This window comes from Nuphar pumila, chromosome 1, assembly GCF_984573655.1.
Source record: "Nuphar pumila chromosome 1, dmNupPumi1.hap1.1, whole genome shotgun sequence".
In the NCBI taxonomy this organism is placed as follows: Eukaryota; Viridiplantae; Streptophyta; class Magnoliopsida; order Nymphaeales; family Nymphaeaceae; genus Nuphar; species Nuphar pumila.
Window position 1 is genome coordinate 12,378,840 of NC_143249.1, and position 20,880 is coordinate 12,399,719.

Consider the following 20,880-nt stretch of genomic DNA (forward strand, 5'->3'; position numbering starts at 1 on the left):
TTTTCTCAAAAATCCAAGAGAAGCTCTTAGCATCAGACAACCACCTAACAGAGCAAAACCACTTAAAGCAGTCACATCCTTTCTTTTCTCTCTCTCTCTCTCTCTCTTAAGCCAAAAAGTACCCCTCCATTTTTTCAAAAAAGAGCATACCTTCTATTTATAATTCCTAAAAGTAAAGTCTTTATCCATCAAGGAATCTCGTATGATTCATATTTCTCATATCATATGAGATTCCAAACAAGAGTCCAAAGGAAACTTCTTTATATAATAAGGTAAGTTTTAATTCAATAGAAACTCATTTAAGCTACAATCAACCTAACCCTCCATCAATAACTACACATTACGATAATAAGTCCTTGGAGGTCTCTCTCTACCCATTGGGAGTATACTCAACTCTGACTTTAAGGCAAAGGATGCTCCCGTCAATTTCAAACCATGTTTATCCCTTGTTGGGTGACAAACCATGGTAACCCCTAGCCAAGAAGGTGTCGCTCTTATGGGCAAAGTGAATTCTTGCCCATGTAGAATGTATATCAAAACTTTATTTATTTATTTATTGCATTGAGCTATTTTGGCATGTTTGGCTGTTCAAGCTAAAAAATTCTCAAAACCCATTTTAACTTTTGAAGCAAAATATCCCACTGCTTTACCTTGTTACTTGTCAGTCACCGACTCACCTTAAGGCATGGAGGTCTGTGGACCTAGGGTTTACTTGGTAGGAAGGCAGGCCTATCAAGCTACCTAAGTCCTGTCCTTAGGAAGGTTCCTTGTCATTAGGAACGTAAACGATTATGTGACCAATACCATATTCAACTAATTAGATGTTGGCTAAACAGATTCAGATTGGGATAGTGAAAAGCTAACACTAGATCCACTTTTTTAACATGTGAACAGATTGGATTATCCATCAAATTCGAATATTTGTTAGATTCAGTAGCAAAAAAATTAAAACCATATCCGCTTTGGATTATATTCTTATATGGTTTTGGCTTACCAAATGTAATCGAATTCAGTCGAATATCAGATAAAATCCGATTCATCAACATCCCTGCTTATTAAAAAAAAAACTTTTGAAGCCAAATATAGTTTACATTCTAAGAATACCAAAAATTCTTATGCACTTGGGACTTGTGATAGGTTCGTTGTGAGTCTCTTAGTTACCTCTGTTGGTGTATATCGTTAGATCTTAGTTACCTCTGTTGGATGATGGCTGCAGAAAGAAGAGGATATAATCAACACTAGTAACAGTAGTGATGGTCTTGGCAGGGGTAGTGAGATGGGGGAGTGGTCTTTAGGCACGGTGTAGGTAAAGGTGGATCTGTAGGGTTCAACCTTGGAGCAATTGGGGTAGGTGCATACAAACCATGTATTATATTTTATACAACATATGGGTGCTGTCACTCCACATTCCTTTGTCAGCTTTACAAGGACCTAACTAAGGAGAAGCCAATGAGCAGTCAATTTAGGTTGCTAAACTCAGGCTACCCCTACCACTCTACCACAAGGCAAACAATGGAAATGGATCAGGTCCGAGATGCCTCTTTCCAATGGAATAGGTTTCATTTTCATGAGAAATTCCTAGTTTTCTATGCTACCAAACAGATACAGGGTTTTCGTCATTTTTTTGACAGGTGCCAATATTTTTTCTCTCCCTAGGACTACCTCCACGCCTCTTTGTCTCTACCAGATTACTGGTCCCACCATCATCATCTTTCCAACTCTACCACATCCAACCACCCCAAGAGCCTGCCATCCATGACTATTTTAAGAAGATCCACTAAAAAGATCTCAATATATTATGCAAAAAGAGGAACATGTGATATTATACTCTACTCTCCATAAGATTTGATGCTATTAAAATGAGCATTAAGAACACTCACTGACTGCATTTTACATTTTAAATTGTGTAAGCACCCTATCAATAATTATTTTAGGGGTCAATATTGAATTTTTCTTAATTGAATAGATTTCTGCATCCAAAACCTTCGTTATTAAACTTTTCATTTGCCCACAAGGGCTCTGCTCATTTGGTAGTGAGTCATGAAAGTCACCAAGTTGAAGGGAGGTCATGTATTCAAAATCCATGTGTGTGAGTTGTTTGCCCAAAGGTCAAAGCTGGGTGTACTCCTTAGTGGACAAGGGGGACTTTAGGTTTTTACACCAATGACCTCACTGAATGAAGTGTTCTGGCCAGTGAAAAAAAAAAGACTTCATTTCAAGTTCTTTATTCAGTTGAGTATTCAACTTGAAAAATTAGACATACATGATGCAGTAAATACATGACACTTTGACAGAGATAATTAAGAAGCTTATTAAGTTTAACAAAATGGTCATGCACACTTAGAATGAAGCTTCGCTTTTCCACGTATGTATCACACTTCTTTTTTTATCACTGCCTGGCTATCAACTGGTTTGGATATCCAACCTATCAGGGTGCACCAAACCCATCCAAATAACAGATAGTTGAGTCCGAGATCAGGTATGGATTATGTCGGGTCGCAAAAATGGAAACGCAAACACTCCCTACCATTGCTTGGAGAAAAGTTCTTGGCCTTTTAACCCTCGAAGTCTCCAGTATGGGAATCATTTATAAAATGGAAATGATGGCAAGGCTGAAAATATCCATCTTTAGGGGAAGCTGAGAGAGCTTGATAGATCGGTCATTTTCACACATCAAGCAAACATTTGACATGTTTGCATTAGGGTTGGGAGGCTCTGCTCGTGCTCGAGTTATAAATAGCTCGCTCAAACTCATAAAATGGGCTGGGTTGACAAGCTAAATAGGAAGAATAGATGTTTGGCTTGGATTGGCTCATGTAGGTCTGTTAAGTAGTAATTAATATATTCTAAATGTATTTCACATCACAGAGTTAGTATTTTGTTTGCAAGCAATAAGGTTGAAGTTCAAACTCTACCATTTTTTAGCTTTGAAACAATGTATTTTTTGCAACTAAGCCATCTCAAGGTTCGTTCAAAAGGTCTAGAGTTCAAATCATATTACTTGCAACTTCGAGATACTATCCCTTTTTGTAAACAAGCCAGCTCTTTCCCTGGTCGTTTAGCTCGACTTAGCTTACCACAAAGACAAGCGAAGCTTGAACACCTCAAGCTCAGCACATTTATCAGCCCTACATGCAACTATTTCTCGGTAACAAGAATTTTTACGTATTTATGTTTGGACGTTGCCTCGAGGACTCTTGCCCAAATCCATACTTGACATCATCACTCCAAGCCCATCGGTTGCTGTGATGGGTGGTGATCGAACCACCATTTATGTGCTTATGATGTGGCAACTCTTAGCTCTCTCTCTCTCTCTCTCTCTCTCTCTCTCTCTTCCAAAAAAAACTCTTAGCAGTAACTCATCACATATAACTTATAATCCCTATCTATGGTAGGCTTTCATGTCAGAGTTTTTTGCTGTAGAACAGCAGCTTTTAACAGCTAAGGTGAGAATACTTTGCCACACAAAACGGTTTCAAGGATTAACAAGAAAGCACATACAAGTGCAACACACATACAGAGTTGGTTGTCTTCTCATTTATATATATGATATAATACTCTTTTTTTAGTAAACAGATGAGATTGATCAATTCATTTGCCAACCACTGTTTCCAACAGTTTTCTCAAACTTTATATTTTTCTGATTGAGATGACATTATTCAATTCCATTGTCAACCACTCTTTGATAAAGTTGGTCAGGATGGCGACCAGGAGACAGGTGCCACCAACCAGAGTGATGACCTCGATGAGTCAAAGCCAAATTAGTGAATAGTGGTCTAGTTTCAAGCTGGATTTCTTTTGTTCTTTTATTTCTTTATCGAGGAACAGAATCAATTACAGTAAAAGACAAGTCTTAGAAACTGAATTATTCTGCATCACCAACTGTGGTCCAGGGCTGGCATTGGGCAAAATATGTCGTGTAGGAAGACCTGGATGGATGATGAGAAATGCTTTTTGTGGGTTAAAACCTCCAATGCATTCATAATTCATAATAGCTTGACCAGCTGGTGTGTGTGTGTGTGTGTGTGCGCGCAGGGGCGGGCAGCCATGCCACCAGAGTTTGGTTACTCGAAGATTGTTGCAGCTGGGCATCCCTTAGGAGTTGAGATCAAAGGAGTGGTTAAGTGACATGGTTAAGTGCCATAGCCAATCACATGACAGCATTGCATGGGGCCCACAGTTACAGTGTGCAGGCCCCACATGAAATGCCATCATGTGATTGGCTATGGCACTTAGCCATGGCACATAACCGCCGTCTGGATCCCTGCTCATCCCTTAGGCCAGGTTAAGAAGCCAAAGGCAATGAACTCAAAATTCAAAAATTGGGATGCACGTTGAGCTATCTTGGTGTCATAGCTATGGTTTATGACCTGGCATTGGTTGTAGTTTGGCATCCATATCAATATTTGTTTATTTTGTAAAATTATAAATAGGTTCTAAAAGAACACCCACCACTGAAGGGTCCCGTCCCCATACACTTACCAGATAAATGAGTAAAAGAAAGAAAGACCAAGACCACCAACAATAAAGCCATGTTAGTCAGGATGTTCACAACTTTAGTTGCATTAATATTCAAATAGGCACCCGAAAGAGTTTTTTTTTTTTTGAAGGCAAGCTGGGGTTAGGTAGACCCCTACCAGTTATACAAAGATACCATTGAGATTCAAACTTGCAACGTCTCAACACAAGGTGATGTGCACTAGCTGCGCCTACCAAACAAGCAGAGACCCCGTTGGACTCTAAAGAATTAATTCTACAGTGCAGCAGGATATGATATTTCCCAGTGTTCCTTAGGATTTACTTTCACTGTTGCTGCTTGGAAACGCATATAAGCCCATTGATTGCAATAATCATGATTCAATTACTACATTACAGGAATTATCAAACTAAAGGATTGAACGACACTTTTTGAGTGAACAAACCAATCATACTGTCCCAAACTTCAGAAATACAATACGGAAGAGCTCTGACAAAGGGAAGAGTCAGAAACTAGACGTTATACAGAATTGTGTATTATTTTGTTGCAGAAGACATTACAATCACGAGAGAAGTTAGCAGATGTCTGCCGAGCTTCATGACTGCAATAAACTTGCTTGCCATATTCCAGACCAAAATTTTGATTTAGAAGAGGAACTTGAGGAAGAAAGAGTATAGAAGAACAGAGGAAAATGACAGTTCCTTTTAGGCTTAAATGGATGCCATCAAAGACGGTAACCAGTATCTGCAACAGCTCTGCAGTTGGTGGTTCTTTGACTATTAGGTCTCTGAAAGATCTTATTGTGAGATACTCATGCCCCTGTGTACGCCATTCATATAGAAATGTATGTGTCTAATTTGGCCAAGTCAGCTAGTAAGTCCAGAACAAGTCTTCTAAGCCCAATAGTGAATAAGCCCTAGTAATAGACTAATAGTTTCTCAGAATCCATAACTGAGGTCATTAATTTTAATTCCAAGAGTGTAAATTTTGACTGGCACCTTGCTCAATATAAAACAAAATCAAACATACTTGCACTCTAAATTTCTTAGCATTTAATTTCTCTTGCAATAATGACTGCTACACTCTCACATGAAACCTAGCATTATGTTGCACCCAGAATGGGAGCTATGTTACAATACCAGAACACTTAGCAGTTACCAAGCAGAAAAATCCTTAAATTCCATTGCTGAAGCTGAAGAACCTACTTTCCGTTTCTTGTTTGAGCCATTCTCTGATAAATCATCATCAATGGCAGCCTCTGTTTTGGCAATCCGAGCTTTTAAATACTTTCCTACCCCTTTGCCTGAAACAGAGGGTTCTGCTACACTTGTTCTGGGATTGCTATACCATGAACCGACTTTATCCTGCAAATGCAAAATGACCCAAGTGAATATTATCAGCAAGCATAAACATTCAAGTGTGGAATTTTAGCAACTAAAGCTCACATTTTCTTCATTAGCAACTTCCTCAACAATTTGCTTCTCTTCATCTTCATCTGGTTCAGTGTAAGGGTTGACAAACACAGTAATACTTAATATTTTTATCACCTCCTGAAGAAACATCATCAAACATGTCATCCACAAAATGACAGATAAATCATGGAAAAGAAAGTTTGACACGTTAGAAACAAACTACAAGGGTATAAACTCACTTACACAAACCATAAAATATCTCATGCCAAGAAAAACCTCCCAAACCAAATAACTACAGAATCCAGAAACATGAAGATACAAAACGTAAAGACCAAAAGTAGTGTGATTGTGTGTGTGTGTGTGTGTTTGAGAGAAGGAAAATAAATGTGCATATAATTATTCAGGATACAGTTCACAAAATCCATGATGAAACATTCAAGAAAGAAACAAACTACTGATGGCATACATTGGAAACTGCAATCATGTGTCCCATCGGGGTGATAAACTCAATAATGTGGAACTATTTGAAGCCAAACTTCACAATGATAATGACTCTTCAATTCTTAAAATTGTTTTTGAAGTATATCCCTTGTGTTTATCTTAATGGCTATTGTACCTTGCTTGAAGTGTAGCTAATGTTTCTAATATCTTAAAAAATATTGCTTAAGGTGCATATCTGAATCAAATTATTTAGTTTATAGTACCTCTATGTTTTGTTGGGGAACTTAACCATCCTATATATATATATATGAATTAATTTGAGTTATTCTTGTTCAAAATATTTTTGTTTTGTAACTATATACATGTATCCTATAATTATTTTTTAACTATTGGGTTAAAACTTTTTCTTTCAATAACTATTTAGTTATGATATCTTCCTTTATGTAGTTGAAATCTGTGTTTTTTTTCTCTCTACATGTTCTTAAAGATGATAATGGGTTGAAAAAGAAGTTTTGTTTTTTATGGATCGCATCATGAAGATGGAGATAGCCAATGAAAGCATTTGGTGGAGATTATCAATGAAGACTTGGATCCTTCCCTTTATTTTTTTCTGTATTTTCAAACTTTCGGTAATCTCACTGTCAGTTTGAGGGAGGGTGTTAATATATATATATATATATATATATATATATATATATATATATATATATATATATATATGTGTGTGTGTGTGTGTGTGTGTGTGTAATTTCATCTTATGTATAGAAATTTATATATATACATCTACATGAATATATAATACACTTTTTTGGTATTGTAATCTATGTAGTCAAAAGCGCCGACTAAGCACCTAGTTGGGCTAGTCGGTAGGGAAACTAGGAATCATCCAAATTCCTTGGTTCCCAAAAACAGGGACCATTTTTCCGACTAAGTGCCTAGTCAATGCATGAGGGCAAGAAAGTTATTTTTTTTAGTATGAAAAGACGAGAGGGGGAAGGGAGGGTTATAAAACCTTTTTTCCCTCTCTCTTACTCTCTTTTTCTCTCTTCTCTCTCGCTCACTCTCGTAGATAGTTCGATGCCCTAGACCGCTCTCTATCGTTGCCCTCTGTCATCGTGCTTCTTCTTCTTCTCTCCCCCTTCCTCCACCTCTTCTTCTTCTTCTCTTCATGTCTCCCTTTCTCTGTCTCTTCTTCCCTCCCTCTTCCTCCGCCTCTTCTTCTTCTCCTCTCTCCCTGTCTCTCTTTCTCTCTCCTTCTTCCTTTGCCTCTTCTTCTTCTCTCCCCCTTTCTCTGCCTTTTCTTCTTCATCTTCTTCTCCTCTTTGTATGTCTCTCTTTCTCTCTCCCCTTTCCTCTGCCGCTTCTTCTTCCTCCTCCTCCTCTTTCCCCCCCTTCCTTTTCGCTGCCGCTTCTTTTTCTTCTCCTCTGTCAGTCCCTCTCCTTGGCTCATCTTCTCCTTCTCCTCCTTCATCCGCCGCTTCTTCTTCTTCCCTTTTTTCGTGTCTCTCTTTTTCTCTCCCCATCCCTCTTTTTCTTCTTCTTCTCTGTCTCACTCCCTCTTTCCCAGCCTCTTCGTCTCTCCCCCTTCCTTCACCTTCTCTTCTTCTTCATCTCTTCTTTCTCTCTCCCCCTTAAAGTTGTATTGCCTATTTTGGTGGATTTGACTATTTTGTTCTTATTATTTGGGTTGATTTTATAATATAACAGGTTTACTATACTTGATGATAGCGATATCTTATACTTAAGCATTTGTTGATTAACTTTATTTTAAGAATTCAGATTATGTTTAAATTGCATAGCTTGTGTTGATATTAGCAATTGTTTGCTTGTTTATTCAATTCCTTTTAAGTTTTGGGCAGGTTTTGCAATATAACAGGTTTACTATCCAGCTATGTTTCACGATATAGGTATTTTGTACCTTGTGCATTTGTTGATTAATTTTATGTTTGATACATCTTTGTTGTTGGTCTTAATAATATTTGGGCAGCTTTTGTAATATAACATGTTTACTATGCTTGACGATAACATTATATTATGCTTCGTGAATTTGTTGCTAATTAATTTTATGTTGGTTTCTTTGTTAGTTTTAGCACTTTATTTTTAGAATTTAGTTTTTTTTTTAAATTATTTGGTATTTGTCGATAGTTGTTTGCTTTACTTATTCAATTGTTTTAATACTTGGGCAGGTTTTGTAATGTTCGACATATTTTTTTATCTTTTACTTATTGGTGATTGATTTTATGTTGCACACATATTTGTTACTAATTTTAGTGGTTCATTTGCATATTTTTTATGTTTTTTATTTTTTTAGTTAAGGTACCGACTAGTCTGACTAGTCTTTTCAGGGGTCCACCGACTAGGCACTTCCTAGCACTTTTGACTACATAGATTGTAATAGGTAATGCCCTCTAGGGGCATTATGGTTTTTTCTTCTTGTAATAGGTTTTGTCCTCTATGGACAGATTTTTGTTTTTTATTTATTTTTCTTGTTTTGGTCTTTTCACTATAGCTTTGTCCATAGAGTCGTTGGGAAGCATCCCAACGACTATACTCCCAACGACTCTATGGGAGCTCCCCAACATAATGAAATATGTGGAAAAACAAAACAAGAGCCTCAAAGGGATTAGTGTGCACAAGAACAAGTCCACCAAGGGACAATACGAGGAGCCAACATAGGCAATACAAACATGCATTAAGGCACAAAAGCAAGATTAAAAATAAATAACATTTTATTCATAATATACTCATAAAATGAGTTAGAATGATTTTGACGAGCATTAGAGAATAAAGGGAAACAAAGCCCCTATGACTATTTATACACATAGGCAGTCTCAATAGAGATGTTGGATTGTTCCAACTGCAATAAATATAGTTGTTATATTGTTCCAAAAAAGAATATTTTACCAAATAGTCCCTATAAAAACAAAAAAAAAAGGACAAAAAGAAAATAATAAAATACTAATGTGCTCCTAATGTGCTAAGCCTATTAGAAAGACTTAGAAAGTCTAAAATGACCAAAATACCCTTAATAGGTATTTACCTATTACACCATTATATATATATATATATATATATATATATATATATATATATATATATATATATATATATATATATATATATATATGTGTGTGTGTGTGTGTGAGAGAATACATACAAAGTATATATATATATATATACAACATAACACTCTCCCTCAAACTTACGATGTAATCACCGAAAGATTAAAAATACAAAAAGAATCAACGGAAAAGATTTAAGTCTTCAAATGTCTTCATTGAAAGACGCATCAGAGAATTTTGCAAATACAAGTCTTCAAATATCTTCATTGGTAATCGTCCCCAAATGCCTTCATCGACTATCTTCATCTTCATGATATGATGCATCAAAGATATATTTTTCTAAATCTGTAACATTTTTAAGAATACGTAGAGAGAACAAAACAAAGGTTTCAACTACACAAAAGAAGATTTAATAACCAAATAGTTCTATAGTTTCAAAACTATTATGAATAATTTGAACAAGAATAACACACAAGTAGAATTTTCAAACAAAGTAGAAAATAATTTTAAGATTTTTAGAAACATTAGTAACAATTCAAACAAGATACACTAGGTAAGAGGAACATACCTCAAAGATAAATTTTCTTAGACAAAAATAAACTCAAAATCAACATATTTTTCAAGAAAACATAAATATTGATCATAACTCATAAGAGAATTTGATCACTAAAGGACATATAAATCATCAAGAAGAGATAAACAATCATGCATAAATAATATTCCAAGGATTTTAGAGAAGTTCTTCAAATCAAATCATCAATTATACTAACCAAGCACGATGGCATGCATATAAAATATAAAAATTTAAAAAACTCTCAAGAAAATGTGAGTTAATTAATATTTATGCATATAACAATATGAACAAGATAATAAATATGAGACGCATCCAACATGTAATTAAAGCATATTTAATACACATAATAATGAATGAGAGCAATCTGTTAAATCACAACCCATTAAGATTCACTTACGCAACCTAGAATGGGTTTAAGCACAAAGGACCAAACAACAATCTTAATATATATATATATATATATATGTGTGTGTGTGTGTGTGTGTGTGTGTGTGTGTTATCAATGAAATGCAAATAATATGTATAAAATTTTATCAATAAATATTTTTCCATGCAAGGAAAAACATGTAGAAAAAGTTTAAAAAGTTCACGGGGGAATTCTTTAAAAAATCTCACCTAATAAAAGGAATGATATTTGCAAATCTCAACAATACTTTGACCACCATAAGCAATCACTTCACTAGACCTTCAAACCTCAAAATTCAAGTGTATCAGCTACTATAACAAGAACACAATCACAATGCCACTTATGGGCTAAACAAATGCACAAAAAATGTGAATTACCAATGGGTACACATAACTTACCACATTGAAAAACATTTATTTTCCACATGACACTCAAAATTTAAGTGTATCAGCTACTAGAACAAGAGCACAATCACAATGTCATTTATGGGCTAAACAAACACAAAAAAAGTGTGAATAACCAACACATAACTCACTACATTGAAAAGCAAGATCTCTTGTCTACATATAACAACACTTAAATAGGAGACATAATAGGATAAAACACATGAGGTCAGAGAGATTATAATGAAAGCAAATTAATGACACCAAGAAGAATGGGAATATCAATTTTAACAATCTTTCGAAATACTATGGTTTCAAAAATAAATAGCCATCACAGATAAACATAATTATAAGCATCCGCCACAATAATAATAATGGTCAAATAAACAAATAAGTGATACAACACACTCATATAACCAAAGATCAAACAGCCATTAGTTAGAACCAAACTAAAAGCCAACAATCTAAACTGACAAAAAATGAAGTGCACAAGACTCACCCCAACAAACATCTCTGGTTCAAACAAAGCCAACATGAATCCAAAGGCCAATCAACTATCAATCAGACCCAAGATAAGTGACAACACGTCAATCATAACCCTTGGAAATCTAAACTGATAAGATGACATAAGGTGCACAAATAACTCACCTCAACGGCTAACCTTTACCCAATAACGACAAGGCCAAAAATAAATGATGCATCATATAAAATTATGTGATGGACAAACCAAATGCCATAAAAAGGCTATATGGGCTTACGAAAATCAATTTCCAAAAAGTTCATATAAAAGAACCGATTTGAGAAACAAAGTTTCAAATCAAAACCAATAAAGGAAGATGGAATATAGAGTAATCATATGCAAACAAGATGTCAATTGATAATTTTTCATAAACCTTGTGTAAGCAAAGGCAATCAAGATCACATCAATAACAATGAGCATGACCAATATAAGCAAGCTACATAGAGAAATATTGTAATCAGGATTAAAAACCAAGAGTCATTATGAGACAACAATGTCATATAACATTAAAAAGGGCCAAAACACATATAGAGATTCTCAAAAAACTATATAGAAAACTAAGAATATACACAAGTACAACTAATCATGGATACTCACAAAGATATCAAAATTCATCTATATGCAATAATCTAATAACTTTAAAGGCACATATCCTATACAAAAGCTATGAAGGATCACATAAGATATGTAATAGGAACACCATGATTTCACATAAGATACTAACATACCCAAAATATATTTTGAATTAACATGCTTACGCAAGAGCCAATAAAACACAACTCACTTAAAAGGAGATTTTAAGAAAAAAACGTTAATTTCAATTTAATTTGAGAACACGTCTAATTTTTCAACCCAAAATACCAAAAACAATTTTGAAATGGCATATAAAAACATGCATAGACATGTGCCCGCGACAGATAAATATGAAGATGATATGCTAATAAAGCAATCTCATGAGAGCATACAAAACATCCATAAACTTAAAATCATGATGACTCAAGATATAAAACATACAAGAATTTAAAACTTCTTAAGGAGCACATCTCAACGAAAGCACCACATAGAATTCAAGGAACATGCTTTGACACGTGTATAAAGTCATCAATAATCATAATAATGCTAAGAAACCCAAAATAAATATATATGCTTTGAATCAACACGTACCCGAGAGCATAATATTATATATTTTTGTATTAAAATTAATAATAACATGGAGAACTTACCATAAGGAGCTTAAGAATAGACTACTTATGAGTTAAAAAGCCATTAAAATAATATTTCATTAAAAGATATTTCATAAAAACTCTAATTCTAATTGATTTAAAAAAACACATTTTACATACTCAAGAAATAACCATAATGTTTTAAACAAATTTTGAAAAATATATCATAAATATCTTTTAAAGATTAAACAAGAGATACAAACCAAAATACGAGAGCCTCGAGTCCAACCCATATATCAATCCAAAATTTTCTTTTTAAGCACGAACTTAGACAAGATACCAAGATCAAGAATCTCTCGCTCTGATACCATGTAATGAAATATGCAAAAAAACAAAACAAGAGCCTCAAAGGGCTTACAATAACATAAACACAAAGTGCACACGCATAAGTCCACCAAGGGACAATACAAGGGGCCAACATAAGCAATACAAAAAGCCACTAAGGGAAATATCATGCATTAAGGCACAAAAGCAAGATTAAAAATAAATAATATTTTATTCATAATAAGCTCATAAAATGAGTTTGAATGCTTTAGAAGAGCATTAGAGAATAAAAGGGGACAAAGACCCTATACCTATTTATATTTTATACACATATGCAGCCTCAATAGAGATGTTGGATTGTTCCAACAACTATAAATATAGTTGTTGGATTGTTCCAAAAAAGAACCCAACAGCTCTTTTTGGTATTTGACCAAATAGTTCCTATAAAAACAAAAAAGGGCAAAAAAAAGAAAAGTAAAAGTACTAATGTGCCCCTAGTGTGCACAGACTATTAAAGGACTGAAATGACCAAAATACCCCTAATGAGTATTTACCTATTACATCATTATAAATACATATATATATATATGTATGTATACATATATATGTATGTGAATACATACAAAGCATATATATATATATATATACACACACACACACATACAAGTTACAACTTAATACCAATGACTCTATGGGAGGTCCCTTAACCCCATTTGTCGTATATAAGGGACCTCTTGTCCCCTCCTTTAGCTAATGATTTCCTAAGCATTCTATCTCAATAAAGATTATTATTTTTTATGTTTTTTTGTGTATGCTCTTTGGTGCCTCTTATGATCTCCTGTATTTGTCATTGATTGGCTTGTGTATTGCCCCTTTGTGGACTTGTGTTTGTGCACATTTAGGCTCTTTGTAGCCATTGTATGCAGTTAAGTGCTTTTGGATTGCCTTTGGCATTTGCATTGTCCCTTGTAGGACTTGTTCTCGTGCTTATGCACATTATGATTTTGCTTTCCGCTTGATTTCATTACACAAGGTGGTTGATGAATAACAAATCCTCATAGAAGTAGGGTTTCCCACAAAGAGAATAATACTATTTACCATCCCAACATATTTCTGTTTTAAACTCAATATAATTATAGCCATTGTAGAAACTTTAGATGAATATGCAACAAAAACCAGAAAACAATATACAGAGATATTCCATAATCACATAGGGGTCCTGAGCACCACAATAAGAACAATGCAATCAGGTAAGCATCAGTGAAATGCAAGTAAAATATCCAGGAGCCAGCTTACCAGAGGACGATCATCATCATCAACAGGAACCTTCTCCATCGCAGAAAGTGTGGTTAACCCACCTACAACTCTACCAAATACAGTATGTTTGCCATTTAGATGCTTAGCAGACTTGTATAAGATGAAAAATTGGGAACCATTTGTATGGGGTCCACTATTTGCCATGCTGACAATTCCTCTTTCTGAGTGAGCCAATTTGGAGTTCAGCTCATCCTTGAAAGGTTTTCCCCATATAGATTCTCCACCCTTTCCAGTACCCGTTGGGTCACCACCTTGAATCATGAAATTCCTGCAAAAGGCCTCCAAAGGTCATGGCAATATCCAGCATGGGGTGAGACAGAGAAGAGAGAAAGGATGGGAACGGATTTGAAAAATACTATAGGTCAGAAACAAACCGGATACTTCGATGGAAAGATATCCCATTATAATATCCACGCTCACAAAGAGTAATAAAGTTTTCACATGCACGAGGCGTTATATCACAATGCAGCTCAATGTTCAAATCCCCATGTGTCGTAAGCAATTGAACATAGCCCTTCTTTTTAGGGTTCTTTTCAACTTTGACATATTCAAATTCATTTTTCGTGACTGGATCATAACTTGTAGATGTGAAGGATCGTGAGGCAGCCCCAGTAGTAAAACGGCTTTTTACCTAAAAGCATTTGGCATTTCAAAATGGAAGAAAAACAGGTAAGGGATAGAATGATACAGGGTCTACATTTTAATCACCAATTTAGAGCATATTACACAATAACTTCAGAAGGAATCGGTATTCAAAATACTAACCAGCTTTGCATTCACAGGCACGCGTTCACCAGCCATGTGCAAAGCTATACGCGCAGCAGTCTTGTCATTTGGTGAAGCTTTGGCTGCTCCAGCACTTCTTCCATGTACTGAAGCAGATGCAGCATCTACGATACTATATGATTGGGTGTCCTTGAGTTCTGTATTTGAGCTTGATTTTGGGTTATCTTTGATACTCGATCTGGCTGATAAAATCGCTGCAAGTGCAGCAGCTCTTTCACTTCGAGCTTTGTTCCCACCACCGCCATGTAATGCTGTTTCCTTTCCCTTCTCAGTTCCAAGCTCTTTCAACATTTGCTTAATATCACCAGTCACATTTATATTATAAAGTGGATCCTCTCGCATTTTCCTTAGTTCTGATTAAATTTTCACATAAGACTAGTTTTATGGTCCAGACAAATGCATGTTCAATTCAAGGAACCAACAGCATCATGGTAAGCAAAAAGGAAGAAGATGAAGAAAGAACCATGAGATTAGGTAAACTCACCTTCATCATCAAGAGTAAGACTATTCTTAACATGATCAAAATCCACAAGAACCTTGGCATCAAGAGCATTTGGATTCTACAAGTAAAGGAAAATAGGCCAAGCAATGAGTTTATAAAGAATAAGTGTATAACCAGAGACATGAAACTGCAACAGTTCATACTTGGATTGTTATCAGGTCTTCTCTGGTGAATGGTTCATCTGTAAGGAGCTCCTTCCAATTTTTTGATTTGATATTAAGCTCTCGTACTGCCTGAAAAGATAGTGCAAACACTGTAGGCAAACATAACTAATCAGAGGCACACTAGGAAGACAAGCAATAACCTACCTCATAAGAGAAGACATTTCCCGTTGTCTTCACAGCAACTATATGCGTAAATTCTGTAAAAACTTTGTTCAGAACTGGGCAATGATACTCTCCTGTGGCGCAATAAAGTCAGGTGAGACTGTGTATTCTAGCATTAGAACTAATTTTGGTTCTTGGCATAACATTGAAAGCCATGGCACAATCAGTTTGGCTTCCCTCGTACATTTGATTTTTTAAAATTATTGTCTGGCACATGTATTGTGCATTGAAGCCATCATTATATCAACACTATAATCATAAACAACAACACAGTTCTTTATTTATGTTATTACCATTATGTGATAATCATCATTAGAAACACCACCACTGACAAACAGCAAGCACCATTATCATCATAATGGATCATCATCATCAACTACATATGCTACCATTTTGATCATCATTGTCGTTGCAACAATACTATCACCAAAAATATGATCCATAATAATCCCCTTTTACAACTTATCTTGAACATGTTTTCTCATTGTATGGGAAAGATATATCGTTATTAATAAAACATAAAAAAAAAGGCCCAGTACTTTAGGAGACCTTGTCCTACCATTATTGCTGTTAATTATCACATATTTTGGATACATTAGTTTCACTTAAACATATGAATCCATTTAACTTATTGTTTGCAAAGCTACTCCAAATCACAGTTACCAAAAGTGCTATATAATGGTCGAAAGCATGCTTAAAAAAGCATGGGACACCACTACTGAAATGTAATGGAGACTGAGGCATTTTCAGAGGAATCACACTTTTCTTATAATTGGAATCATGCTTTCCCTATAATGGAAAACATACTTCTCCTGAATGGGCATCGTGTTTCCTTTAAAATGGAAATTGTGCTTCCCCTAGAATCACAATTCCCGGGAATGGGCCCTTTTGTTTTTTAGTTTCACCAAACAAAAACTTTATTTGTTATCTTTTATGATCTTATTTACTTAATTCGTATTTACTTGAGTTATTTTTCTTTTGAAATTTGTCATCAATTACATTACATTTCAATTTCAACTTTATTTCATTATTTGATGTTCCTAATTATAGTGATTTAGAATTATTGTTACACACACACATCTATGTGTGTGTTGGCTGTAACCCCTTGTCTTCGAAAATTATCGTATCATACAAAGTGTATCCACATTGTGTCTTGGTCCCACATCCATATCCATGTGACATAGATCACAGCTGAGAATCCAAACGCTGTGGTTTTTGGTCACAAGGTCAGCCTTGTGAGCAACTTGCACTGCACAGGATTCAAGCGAGAAGCATTGTTGAGAATCACAATCACAACTTGCACTTTCTCATGTTTCACTGAACTTGAGAAAATGCTGTGATTGTGATTTGCAATTACATGAAGCTGAGAAAATCCAAAAATCATAGGGTGTAGCAAACGTGCCCTTAGTTTTAACTTTATGTTTAAAATCATGATGGTTTTGATTTTCTCATAATTTCACGATAACATGGATCATATGTTCTTAATGATTTGAGAAATATAACACATTCACTTTTCATTCAATTTCATGTTTGTTTCCAATTGATCTTGCTTCACTTCTAGTTTGATTCCAATTTTGTTTCCCATTTGAATTTTGTTTCCGGCTCCATTCTTATTTTGTTTCTAGTTTATTATCGCTTCCAATCTGATTCCCGTTTCACTTCCAACTTGATTCTTGCTTCTCACTTGAAATTTGAAAGGCCTCACTTTCAATTTTGGTTCTGTATTGCTTTGCTTTTCCACTTTCCAGTTGGGAAAATTTGCTCCAATGTGTGTTTTGAGAATATTCATCCCTATACGAATGTCAAGTAGTGACTAGTGATGGTGACCCAAAATAGGACCCAAAAGTCAAGCTCTGCAAGGGGTACATGTTGGTGTGTGCATCATAAGCAACCTACAATTCATCTGTGTGAGTAAGACAGTGGAAAGCTGAGCTTTACAACATGCTCAACAGGTTGCTAATCAGGAAGACGTGACCCCATTCCATTTCCTCTAAATTTCTACTAATTCAGAATGCCTCTTCCACTTGATTTATAATTCCGCTTTTTGTGTGTTCAGAAGACCATATTACACCACCTCCATTAATGACTTCTCCCAATGATACTCGATTACACCGTTCTTCGCCTCAAGTCCAAGGCGTCCAACACGTTAGAAAAAGCTTTACACCTAGCCTCACGGCACAATTTTTGAAGAAAATCGAAACTGTGCAATAATTCCTTTCTCCAACAAAAAAATAAAAAGAAAAAAGAAAAAGATTACTTACCCTAACACCCAATTCGGCAAAACAACAAGTAACATTGCAATCTTCCAAAAGCCGAAACTAAGGAATTGCCATGAAAGACCCAACATTAAAAAACAAAAGAAAAAAAGGACAAGGAGGAAGGGGGTGATTCACCTTCGGAGTTCTTGTGGAAATGGAGATCGATGAGATCTGCCACCTTTAACGGCTTCCCTGTCACAGGGTGCTTCCCATATTTATTGATGTAAGGCACAACATTCCTTCAGAAACAAAGAGGCCACAGAAAAAATAACCCAAATCAATCACAGCCCTGTATGCGGCATGCATACATAGAGAGAGAGAGAGAGAGCCCACGTTACATCAAAGACGCTGCCATCGCCGGTGCAGACCGGATTCTCAAAGGGCGTGAAGGAGATCCTGAAATCCCCAACATTACAAGCAAATGAGACGGGATTGTCAAAGGGCGTGAAGGAAAACCTGAAATCCCGAACATTACAAGCAAATGAGAGAGAGAGAGGGTAGAAGGAAGGGACGGACGAGCAGCAGTAGAAGGGGAGGCGTTTGAAGAGGCTGTTGGCGTGGTCCTTGGGTTTGGCGCCTCCCCACTCCGTCGCCCACTCCGTCTTCGTTATGAACATCCGATCTTTGCTGTGCTGTTTCTTCCCCATCTTCTTCTTTTTCTTCTATTACTCCTCCTCCTCCTTCTCCTTCTTCCTCCTCAGCGACTCTTCACTATCACTTCTGCTTCTCCTTCTTCTTCTTCTTTGAGAGGGTAGCCAAGTGAGGAAGGGGAAGGGCGCGACTCCCTTCTCAACTTCTCCTTCCCAAACACGGTCCAAGAGGCGATCGGCTTGCCGCCTTGAAGAGGTGGTCATGTTATCAAGATGGGTCGCGACAAGGCCTAGGGCACGGTCTGGGCTCGGGCCGGCCTCCGGTAGACGGGCTAAGCTTGGTTGGCTGGGTCACATGGAGTCATATGAATCGGAATAACAATAGGACCTTTGTGATTCTGATTCTCACGTAAATGAGAAAACGACTCATCTGCCTTTTGCAAACGACTCAATTATTTTCTGATGTTTGGTTAGCCAATGCCACTGAGATTCTGAATTTCGTGAAAGAAAACACAAACTTGAGTTTGGTTATGGCTTTTTTTTTAATTTAAACATTTAAATGGAAACTCGAACTCACTATCCACATCCAACTTAACTTTTGGCAAGCGTTGTGGTATCATATCCTGTCACAAGTATGATCGCTACCACCAAGGTGGTATCCCATGTGGTAAGTGGGGTCCTGTGTCAAGCTGAACGCCCAGGATCGAATCCCTCTGCCACATGGGGTGGCCGTTGTTATGGTAGGAGTCCGTCTAACCCCAACTTGCTTTTAACAAAAAAAGGGTATGAAGTTTCGCTGACATTGGGGCCGAATGAAATAGCTAAAATGATCAGGTCGCATTATCAGAAGTCGGATCTTAGGGTTCTCGGTTGTACCCTATTTTGAGATAGTATGAGCCCATTCAAATCGAATTGGCCCTTATTTGATTCAAATGGGGGTCGTTTCACATGTCATCAACTTTATTTTTAAAACATTATTTTAATGTTATAAAATTGTTTAATATGTGAGGAAGTGATGGCTAAAAAACAGTACGAAGTAGGTAGGAGTAATTGATTATGAGGTAATTATGCAAACGAAAAATGATTGTATTGTATGAAAAAAATGACATGTTTCTTGAAAAGCCTTAAAAATTCTCAAATATGTTTATTTTCCAAAATCATAAATATTGTTATTTTTATGACCTTTTTAGCTCTCGCCCCTATCGTTTTCGGTGCGAATTTTCTTCATATGCGAATTTTCTTTGTCTCCACCGAAAACTCTAACTTCGCAAATACCTGAGTTATCGTGCATTAAAATTTTACCAGATTCGCATAAAATAAGTGTTAGTAAACTTTCTTTTAAACCGGAACCAACAAATAATGCAAATACTTGAGTTACTTCCCATAAAAAATTCTTAAATTCCCATAAAAAATCAATGAATTTTTGTTTTAACTCGAACTGATAAACATCACAAATACTTTAGTTACGTCGCATAAAAATCTGTGAATTTTTTTTAACTTGAATTAACAAATATTGCAAATACTTGAGTTTCCTCACATAAAAAATGTAATATCTCATAAAAAATCTACAAAAAAATAATTAATTCTAATCGACAAACATCGTAAATACTTAAGTTACTTCGCATAAAAATTGTAATAACATTGCATGAAAAATTGACAAATTTTTTTTAACTCAAACCAACAAACATCATAAATAATTGAGTTACCTCGCATAAAAAATGTAATAACATCGCATAAAAAATCTGTAATTTTTTTTAACTCAAACCATCAAACCTTGAAATTTTTTGAGTTACATCACATAAAAAATGTAATAACGTCGCATAAAATATGTGCGAGCAAACTATCTTTTAATCTCGAAACTCAAAACATCGCAAATACTTGAGTTACTTCGCATAAAATATGTGCGAGCAAACTATCTTTTAATCTTGAAACTCAAAACATCGCAAATACTTGAGTTACTTCGCATAAAAAAATCCTAAATTCACATAAAAAATATGTGAAATTTCTTTAAACTCGAACCAAGAAAGTTTGTAAATACTTGAGTTACTTTGCATAAAAAATATGCAAATGCCTTTTAAAATTTAAAACATGCATCGTTTTTTTGTGTTTGAGATGTTGATACCAGGTATGGATCAGGGTAATTTTTGCTTAGGGTTATTTTCGAGTCGATACTAACATCTCAAAATTGTTGCTTCTTTTCAAAATCAAAATCTAGGGTTATTCATGGTTCTTAACCTGTGGTCCCCAAAATTCTCTCTACATAATTTTTTACTCTTTCTTATCTTCAATGACTTTTTCGGTGATTCTAACGAGGTTGTGTCATTCTTCTCATCGACTTC

The 20,880-nt window shown here is 35.6% G+C and overlaps 1 protein-coding gene across 3 annotated transcripts; it reads right to left on the reverse strand.

The window, feature by feature from the left end:
- Nucleotides 1–5,488: 5,488 nt before the first annotated feature.
- Nucleotides 5,489–18,774, reverse strand: PUB49 (plant U-box 49). 3 transcript variants are annotated; one of them, XM_090010072.1, is made up of 11 exons: nt 18,468–18,774; nt 18,285–18,347; nt 18,087–18,190; nt 15,676–15,767; nt 15,511–15,600; nt 15,350–15,425; nt 14,845–15,218; nt 14,454–14,710; nt 14,059–14,347; nt 5,923–6,027; nt 5,489–5,841 (listed from the first exon to the last, which is right to left on the reverse strand). In XM_090010072.1, exons 1-11 carry the CDS (start codon nt 18,596–18,598, stop codon nt 5,632–5,634), a joined length of 1,791 nt encoding a protein of 596 aa, XP_089866198.1. In that variant the 5' UTR covers nt 18,599–18,774; the 3' UTR covers nt 5,489–5,631. The 3 variants fall into 3 exon arrangements, with proteins under 3 accessions (XP_089866198.1, XP_089866206.1, XP_089866213.1); XM_090010080.1 differs by having other exon boundaries at nt 15,676–15,728; nt 18,468–18,742; XM_090010087.1 differs by lacking the exon at nt 15,676–15,767 and having other exon boundaries at nt 15,511–15,620; nt 18,468–18,742.
- Nucleotides 18,775–20,880: the final 2,106 nt, after the last annotated feature.

Bases quoted from the DNA above. Each gene is read 5' to 3' on its own strand.
- PUB49 (XM_090010072.1), bottom strand. From the start codon at position 18,598: ATGGGGAAGAAACAGCACAGCAAAGATCGGATGTTCATAACGAAGACG. The intron at 18,348-18,467 runs GTCCGTCCCTTC...TGGGGATTTCAG, and splicing joins CTCCCCTTCTACTGCTGCTC to GATCTCCTTCACGCCCTTTG. The intron at 14,711-14,844 runs GTTAGTATTTTG...AAATGCTTTTAG, and splicing joins TGCCTGTGAATGCAAAGCTG to GTAAAAAGCCGTTTTACTAC.